The 9577-nt window shown below is 40.9% G+C and overlaps 1 protein-coding gene across 1 annotated transcript; it reads right to left on the minus strand.

Annotated features, from left to right (window-relative positions):
• Positions 1-643: 643 nt before the first annotated feature.
• irx2a (iroquois homeobox 2a) lies at positions 644-6482 on the minus strand. The gene is made up of 3 exons (XM_069143210.1): positions 5908-6482; positions 4192-4597; positions 644-3461 (listed from the first exon to the last, which is right to left on the minus strand). Exons 1-3 carry the CDS (start codon positions 6145-6147, stop codon positions 2584-2586), a joined length of 1524 nt encoding a protein of 507 aa, XP_068999311.1. The 5' UTR covers positions 6148-6482; the 3' UTR covers positions 644-2583.
• Between the last annotated feature and the right edge of the window lie 3095 nt (positions 6483-9577).

The following is a 9577-nucleotide window of genomic DNA, read 5'->3' on the forward strand; positions in this document are numbered from 1 at the left end:
TATTATGTGTGATGTTAGCATTATTATTTCTTTTATTATTATTCATTTCTGCACTTTTGCTTTTTTTCAAAATTGTTTAATTAGCTGTGTCCTATAACCAAGCCATGATGAAAAGCAGAGGAAAGCCTGTCCGATTAGGGCCCATCACACAGCCCATTGGAGCTGGCAGATGCTTAGATAGACTTTTATGGATTGCTCAATGCCGTGCCGTAATGAAGCAGGCAGGGCTGACCCATCCTGAACCAGGCTAAAAAGCTCCAGGGACGGCCCCGCTGGGAGCTCATAATGCCCGATGCGTCCCACGGCTGCATTAATCACACTGAAAAATAAATGTGTGGAGGGGTGAGGGGAGTGAGGGAAAGGGGAGAAAAATGAAATAAGTATGTCGTTTATCCCCATCAAGGTCGTGAATATGTGACCGAGGGAGATTCCCTGACCAGAATGAGGCCCTAAAAGAAAATGACTGTCCATTTAGAAAGAATGGATTGTGCAATCTGTGAAAACTCATAATGTTTATGAAAAGTGAGATTCATCAAGCATTCCCCATCTGCGCTTGACTGACAAAATAAAAGAACAATGAACAGAGAGAATAAAAATGCCTTAAATACAAAAGTGTTATGAATAAAATAATGACTCCCCAAGATTTATGTAATAGTTGGGAAAACAGTTTAATATTTTCTCATTTCAATAATGGATATAATAACCCGCCAGTATATCTGTACCAGCGCATTTTATTTTATTTACATTCAAAGATATAAATTAGTAAAAGTACTCCTGATAACAAGATTGTGTAGCTTTTTCCCAAATGTGTTTCAAATAAAAACCGTCCATAATATATATATTTACAAAACAAACAGACGATGTCAGTTTCCCATTTTTGCAATACAACTTGCATAAATTATAGGCATCGTTTCGCCATCCTTTAAAAAAATAAATATCAAATGTAGGCTATTCCGCTTTGAAGTCCTCGAGTTCACAACAGTTCAGTTCAGTCCATTTTGCGTCCCAAGACACCTTCTTTCCCAAATACGATTTCAGGCCAAATTATGTTTTCCACACGTAAATATATACTGAAATAATATACCGTGGCAAATAAGCAAACTAGAGGAACCTGAGAAATAACATGTAAATCACATATAATGGGAGATCTGTTTCAAACCAGGACATGAAATAATTATCCACAATGCATCAAACTAAACAGCAGAAATTGTTGGAGAATAATCTGACAAACGTGTGCTGTGTAGAACGTCTCAGTCTGTGTGGGGCTGAGGAAGCGGTAGCAGCTTTCATTCCGACTATACGGTGGCACTAGATCCGGTTTGGAGTAAGGGTTAGGGGGGTTAAAACGTGAGGCTAAAAGGTGGTGTCCTTTCTCGTTTTATAGTCAAAGCAATTGTGACACCTGCCTGCAGACCATGGAAATAAAAATCCCACATGGTCAAATGATAAATTCCCCCCACAGCCCCGGAAAACACAAAGGTTGTCAGGCTGGCTTGAAATAAAAACAGCTCTATAGGCTACTGCAAGTGCTTATTAAAATCCCCACTGCCTAACTGCTGCTAAAAACATCTTTAGGCCATCCAGCGGCGTGTGGGGAAAGCTTTAAATGTGCGACAGGAAAGTAACCACCACAACCACCTAAGTGACATTTGAAGATGTGAAGTTGCACGATGACTGCACAGAGCAAACTAATTTGTTTGCTTTTGGCTGACCCTGTGTAATTATAATTATCCTAAGCTGAAAGATAAGGTCTGGGGCCCACTGAGCGCACACACACACACACACTCCCACACACACAGAGGAAACATTAAAAATAGGATTCCTGCTCAAAGCTATGGCAACATTTCTCTGCTTATTGGATTCACAGGCTGCCACTGTGTGTGTGTGTGTGTGTGTGTGTCTTTGCGTGCCTGTGCGTGTGGTGAGGCTGATTAGAGGCCTGTCTTATTTTGATGTCTATCTGTCAATGTACTCTTGTACATTTGTTTACAATTGGCTTGTCATATTATATCCTGGTTTCTAAGGCAAGTGTGTTGCGAATGAAAATCTCATGGCCTGATTCTTAATGATCCTATGAGATTCAGAGGGACCAAAATATGCATATAGTTAAATTAAAATGTGCAACAATTATAGATCGATTTTTCAAATAAATGACTGCACTGAAAACGAATTATAGGCCATAGTACGCGTTCATTTGCTTCGACGGCACTTTAAAAAGTCTATTTTGTTAATTAATTTAGTCTCATATTCAGTCCTAAAATCGTATTTCTCTGAAAACAAGTGAAATTATGCCAATTGTGTCCGAGAGTGACACTTGTTTCTAATGCAAGATCGCTGGAATAAAGGCTTGGTTTCCTTGAAATGAGGGAGAAACAGCGAGATCATTTCACTGTGTCACAATGACACATGGAAGTGACAAAGAAAACCAGTTGATTTGCATTGGAAACAAGTGAACTCATTTTACTTTCACCGTGGCTCAATTTCCCTCCGGTGCTTAAGTAAAATAGGATTCCAAGACTCAACATTAGATCAAATAACTTTTCATAAATTATCATTTTGTTAAAAGTGTTCCACGTCACGTTATTACGTACCTTTCTTCGCTTCTAAATTTGCGGGTCTGAAATGCTGTTGTTGCTGTTGCTGCTCGACAACAACAATCTGGTTTGGGTTATTTTTAACGAGGGGAGAGTCTGGCCTGTGTTTGTGGTTTGTACTGGCCTCCAGAGCCTGGTGAGAGGAGCTGAGACCCTCGTTTGCAGCAGCAGCAGCGGCGGCGGCGGCAGCAGCCAGACTCACTCCAGATGAATTAGTATACCGCAGGATCCCTTGACCCTGCAGGGGGCTGAAGTTGCCATAGTTTGTGTAATTGCTATAAAAGGGAGAAGTGTAATAAATAGGTCTTCCAAGGATGGAGGGGGTCGGGTAGAGGGAGGGGGAACTGGCAGCCGGGGAGGTTGTGGAAGGCGTTGGGGGAGTGAGGAGTCCACTGCTGGAGGAGGGGCAATTTGATTGCCCAGACTGCCCCAGTTGCTGCTTTTGGTCCGAGGTAGCAATCTCCGCCAGTGACCACAATTTGGGCTTTACAGTAGGGTTCTGAGGCGCGCCCGAAGAAGGCCTGCTGTCAAGGCATGAAGACGATTTATTGGTGTTTATATTGTTGCTGTTGACGAGGCTCCGTGCCAAATCCTCGCGTTGGTTGTGGAGGTGGTGGAGGTGTTGGATGTGGTGGTGGTGGTGATGGTGATGACTGAGGACGGGAGCTTCTACTCCCGTTAGAGGCGACGATGTGACGGGTTTGGGTGAAAGCTGAACCTGCTGCTCGCGGTTCTGGCCCTCGCCGTCCTCATCACATTTGTCGCCGGTCTGTTCAGAGACCAGCTCGCCCACACAACTGACCTTCTCCCCGTCAGACTCTGCCGAGCAGGAGTGATCCGTCAGGGTGTCTACATGCAAGCTGATACCTAAGAGGAGGAAAATGAAAAAAGAAAGTTAAATAGTGACAAATACAGAAATATATATGAAAGAAAGAAAGAAAGAAAGAAAGAAAGAAAGAAAGAAAGAAAGAAAGAAAGAAAGAAAAGTAAATCATACGAAACTCATAAAGCATATTCAAAACAATCAGTGAAGATTTAAACTCAGCCAGACTTGAACAAGTAAATTATTCATTATTTATATCAGTGTAAAATGTAAGCTGCAATTAAAAGTATATTTTTATACAATTACAATTATGCTTTCCCTTTTATATTATCATACAAAAACGTCATCATGGGAATAACATTAACAGTCTAATTTTATTGAGGCCACTCATGGTGAGTCCTGTTATGTGTCTGCTTAGCCAGTGACCTGCCATTAATCATTGTAAAGAAAATAAAATGGTCCTCCTAGCAGGTCATTTAGTGGAGCGTTGAGTCTTCTAACCTCGTTTTCATTAAACATTTATATCGATCAACGTGGTGAGGCGTCCATGAAAAGAACATGAAGTCAGCTGCCTTGCATGAAAACAAAAAATATATATTTAAAACAGATTATATGTTTTGGAAATTTGTTTTAGAATGTAATGATCTCGGGTTTGTGTACAGAAAATAGTATTGCACTAAATAGCTGCAGTAAATAAAAGACGCGCCCAACCCTGCCTATCCTCCCCAGAAGTGTTAAATTGATCAGTGGCTCGGTCGTCAGATTATAACCCACCTTCATCGTCGGCTGAAGCCTCGCTGTTATCCATGATTTTTTCAGAGCGCTCCACGTCTTTCCTCTCTCCGTCCCCGTCTTCCTCGTCCTCGTCTTCGCTCTTATTCCTGGGTGCCCAGGTCATCTTGTTCTCCTTCTTGAGCCTCCTCCTGGCGTTGGCGAACCATGTGGAGACCTGCGTCAGGGTCATCTTGGTGATAATGGCCAGCATGATCTTCTCTCCTTTCGTCGGGTACGGGTTCTTCCTGTGCTCCTGCAGCCAGGCCTTCAAGGTGGCCGTGGCGTCCCTGGTGGCATTTTTGCGGTAAGCCGGGTCGTTGAGTTGGTAGGGGTACCCTGGGCTCCCATATGGGTGGTAACTTAATGCCCCGGCCATGCCCGTCGTGTGCGCGTCATATGGAGAGGACTGGAGAAAAGTTAAAAAAAAAAAAAAAAAAGTCAAAAGTCTGTCAAAAGTGTGTTTTCTGCTCCTGCAGGAATGAGCGTGCATTTTTACAAAAGTTACATTAATGTGGATTGGAAAATGCGACTAATTAAAAAAAAACATTCTAAAGTTTAAATGTTTAAAAAAAAATAAAAATAAATCACATGAATATACAATTCCAACTAGTCCAAACAAGTGAAACAACGTGTTTTATTCAACAGCGTTTAATCATTTGCTTTTGGAAACGTGTCGGAACAAGTGAAAAATGACTGGACGCTTCTATAAATGCATTTTTTTTTTAAAATCATAGAACGTGTGATTTAATTACCCTGGGCACGATTAAGGACATGCAGTGCATTTTACAAAAACAAAAAAAAATAAACACACAATTAATATTTATAATTCCTTTGATCATTTGTCAAGTAAAAAAAAAATGTGAGCAGGGACGGTAAACACACCGTGCGTAAAAACAGGCCGCAGAAAGCCACGATATAATGGTTAACTAATGGTTAAGATCATTATCGGATTAACTAATAACAGGCTTTCTGTTAATATAGCAGTTAAGACAACAGAAAGGGAATTCAAATTTTCTGTAATCACCTATTAACTTCCTCATTTTCTTTCAGTGGCGGCTTTTTGTTTTGTTGTGGCAGTTCCAATGTGTTAACATATCTTCTCTTTGCAGCATTACAAATCCCATTAGCAAATCACTTGATATGCACCTTTCCTAAAACGCTTGAAGTGCCCTGTGACATTAACATTGCGAGTCATGCTTTTCATGTTAAAATTCAGTTTATTCAACTGAGAATGAAGTCTGCGACTTCATCCCCTGATGATATTAATGACGGCCGAAGAAGAAAGAGTTATGGCTTGTGTTCTATTCATTTTCTGTGATCCATAAATTCGCTGATTAGAAGCTAAATGTTCCAAAAGAAACCTTAGGTATTCAGCTTTACACAATTAGCTGCTCAGCGAGTGTTAAGCGTTGGTCAAGCCATTACAATTTGCAGCTCGTGCTTAAAAATCCCATTTAAGCCAAGGGGGTCAAGGATTTTTACAGTAAGCACCCTTCGAGTAGGCCAATAGATGTAAATATGCAGCACTCAATGGAAATGTTCCGCAAGCATTCACTAATTATTGAATCATAAAACATTTTAAACCAGTTTAATCGCGCCGCATGTCTATAAAACACAGCTGAACGTTTTGCGCTCTTGCTTAACATATTTCACACCGCCGATATTCACCTGCTTTAAACCTTATCATACAGACAGAAATATATGAGATATTTTTACCATGTAAGATGGGAATCCCGTAGTTGGATCCGTGGAGTATGACAGTGGACTGGAGAAACCTGCTCCGGCCGAGGCAGTGAAAGCAGCCGACCCAGGGTAAGGGCTGAAGGCTGAGCCAGAGGAAGACCTGGCCAAGTCTTCATTCCGCGGGGCAGCCAGAGCCGAGGCCCCATAAGCCGGACACGAATAAAGAGCCAGAGAGCCCGGGGGCTGGTAGAGGTAACCCTGAGGATAGGACATTGGTGTGCGCGCGATAGCTCGCCGATTCCAAAAAGGGATGGAAAAAAAACGCACAGGGCGTTGGACAACAACGGCCAAAATAATAAACAATCAACTCAATAATCAGCCGTGCAAACAGTCATCAGACAGTGAAAACAAAAAAAAAAAGCCTCCCTCCACAGCCCCCTTACTGGGAAAAAAAACCCCCCGAAAGATCTGTTAAAGTGCCCACATAGAGGCAATGTGGCATGCGTCTTGATCCCCTAGCGTCCGATCTTTTTAGTACGCAGCACTATGAAGTGAGGAGTTAGGAGGGAAGGAGCCAGTGGAGTTTTAGACACACAGAGCATTGGGGGAAACTGGAGCTGTCACTCTGGCTCATCTGAATATCCCATCTCCGCCCCCTTTCTGCCCGATAGAAACGGAGCCTCGGAACAAAACCATGACTCCACACTGCAAAAAAGTAGGATCTATCCATCTTAAAAAGAGACGTTTGGTTTGAAGACGGTTATTATAATATTGTTTTCAACAATACAATGCAATATTGATGCTATTGTTGCAAATGAATGGGTAACAATCTGCATCTGCCTTATTTCTCCCATTTGTTTCTGGGAAAGTTACCGTCACAATTTAAAATTTAGTCGATTTAAATAAATATTTTCAGTTCCAAAATGTTCACTTTTGGTTAGAATCCCGGTTGTACAAGAACTGACTTGTTAAGCTCGTTTTTTGTTGTTGTTGTTTTTTTTGGCAGCACATGGAAAAAAAAACAAAAAAACAAAAACGCGTTAAAAAGAAGAGAAGAAAGCTGCAGACAAATTTGTTCACTTGTTTTAGGCAATCATTTTTGTTCCGTCGGGTTATTGTCATTTTCTGTGTTTTAAGACCAGGTTGAATGTGGCAAACAGCGTCTATCTGATCAAAACTTACTCATAATAACTGCGAGAGAATAAGTGAGCCCGAGAAGGAGAGAGAGAGAGAGAGAGAGAGAGAGAGAGAGAGAGCGCATAAAATGGCCAGTGCTCTCCACTTGCAGCTATCACACGCCGACACATCCATGGATATGTGGGCACCGATAAGTGTGCGCGCGCCTCAGGCAGTGCGCGCTCTGGCCTGCGGGAGGCGTACCCTGCCCCTTAAGTTCCACCACTTAGCGCATCTCAAATACGCTCATCCTTTATTATTACAATTTCATTCATCACCGGTAATAAAGCTGTTGGTGGTGGGTAATTGTCACTTTATGAGGGCCAGCCTTTCCTCTGTACAGACACGAAGCTGACCACTGACACTATTTGAGTGTGTGACGGTGTGAGCACACTGGTGAGCTTGACAGTTTTTGATCACACACACTGTGTGTTTGGGCAGTCACCTGTCTGCTGCTGTTGTGTATCTTTGTCTGCGCTTTGGACGCGTCTGCATGCGAAACTGGGCAAAGCCTCGTCCTTTATTATTGTGATTACAGGCATTATGACCTCTGTTGGAGAACAGAGATACAACACAGCATGGGGGGAAAACCCTGAAACTGTGACACCTTTTTGGAACGGGCAGTCAATGTGGCAGGAGGGAATGTGGTCGAGCAGTGTCCCTCAACAGTATTCATACAAATGAATGTATTCATCCATCAGGTGCTTGTTCCTCCGCAGCACTGTGGTCTTGCAGTGTTGTAAACAGCACCAGCACAATTATTAAAAAAAAAAAAAAAAAAAAGTATTACATCAAATGCAGTGTAATCAGAACCACATTGGCAGGAATTGCAGTATTTTATAAAACGATACTCATGAACCTGTAATGTATGGGCAATAAAATAAAACATAGGCCTAAATTTAAAGTTTTTGACATTTTAAAGCTAATTTGTTAATAAATCCATCAATGGCACATAATATTGCCCAAAAAGTAACTGTATACAATACTTTGAAAATCCTGCATATTCTGTTATTTATTTTCATTATGTGTGACTGTGTTTCAGATACATAAGCCAGCTAAACAAGCACACCAGACATAGTACATTATTATGATATGATGCGTTGGTTACTGGTAGTTATATCAAAATAAATTAACTTGTTCTACAATATTTTACAGCAGATAATTACAGTGGATTGTTATGCTTGAAGCTTAACACTTTTAAATGGAAGATATGATATTGGCCTAAAATATTCTGGGACTGGATAGTGTGCTTCACATAAATTAAGTGCAAAATTAATATAATAATCTCATAAACATTTAAGACATTCGTCACAAATAACCGTATATCTCCACGAGTATACGATAACATTTTTACAAAGTTTTACATCTTTTTGGAGATGCTGATTATTTTCTCAATTATTTGAACTGTCTATCAGCTTTTCAGAGAATGCTTCTTATATAAAGTAACATGTAAACGGTTTCTCTGCTTCAGGCAGGACTAATCAATCCCAGAGGAGTAAATGAGTTCTCTCAAAATAGATTGGGTCAAGATATGGCTGACTGGGAGTACTGTTTGGCCCACACCAGGGGGCACTGTCTCCTCTACACACAGGCTATGGGCTAACTGTCAGTACTGTACCAGTGAGTGTGTGTATGTACGCCTGGTCTGTGAGGGTCTGCACGAGTAAGCATATATGATAGTGAGAGTGGATGCATGTGCATGTAAAATGTCATTGTTTGTGCATATTTCCATTGCGAAAGCGCACCCGTCGGCCTGCTTAGGTGTATAACTTGGTGTTCCTTGTGTGTGTGTGTGTGTGTGTGTGTGTGTGTGTGTGTGTGTGTGTGTGTGTGTGAGAGAGAGAGGAGTGTGTGTTAAACTCTACAGTACTACATATCCAGGTCTCAGTTTCTGACAGGCTGGAGTTCCAAAGATATTTTAGTCCCAGCCTGATGAAGATATAGGAGATGGGAGAGAAGAGACTGACAGACTGACAGACAGACAGACAGACAGACAGACAGACAGAAAGGTGAGGGACACAGAGAGACGGAAGACAGCAGAGAGACAGTAAAGTAGGGAGATGCAGGGAGACAGGAAAGCATCAGGTGAGACAGCGGGGCAGACCAGGACAACATTTTTTACTTTACATGAGCTTATTTTATAACCAATTTAGATCAATATAAATTAGCTATAGATGTGATTGTAGAACTTCATTCTACAGTTAATGTACATTCTTATATGACATTAAAATCACTGGTGGTAATGATGATATGTTTATATTGACTTACTCATAATTAAAAGATAATAAAAAGCACAAAAAATAAATAATGTAATGATAATACTAATAAATAAAGTTTTATTTTCTAAATGAATTGCAGTTTATTATTTTTTTTTAAAATCCACTTTACTAACTGATGTTCTTACATATGACAAATGATTTTGAATGAAGGAAACAGTTATGGATTTCTTATCTATTTTCTCCCAACAAACAACTGAATAATGATGAACTGGTTTGTATGGTGTAAGCTGATGACTGCTAACAGCTAA

This window comes from Embiotoca jacksoni, unplaced genomic scaffold (assembly GCF_022577435.1).
Source record: "Embiotoca jacksoni isolate LCO1_2020_lvr unplaced genomic scaffold, fEmbJac1.0.p SCAF_11, whole genome shotgun sequence".
Classification (NCBI taxonomy): Eukaryota; Metazoa; Chordata; class Actinopteri; family Embiotocidae; genus Embiotoca; species Embiotoca jacksoni.

Coding starts and splice junctions, on each gene's coding strand:
- irx2a (XM_069143210.1), bottom strand. CDS start 6,147: ATGTCCTATCCTCAGGGTTACCTCTACCAGCCCCCGGGCTCTCTGGCT. Junction 4,598..5,907: donor CGGGATTCCCATCTTACATG/GTAAAAATATCT, acceptor ACTTTTCTCCAG/TCCTCTCCATATGACGCGCA. Junction 3,462..4,191: donor GGCTTCAGCCGACGATGAAG/GTGGGTTATAAT, acceptor TCCTCCTCTTAG/GTATCAGCTTGCATGTAGAC.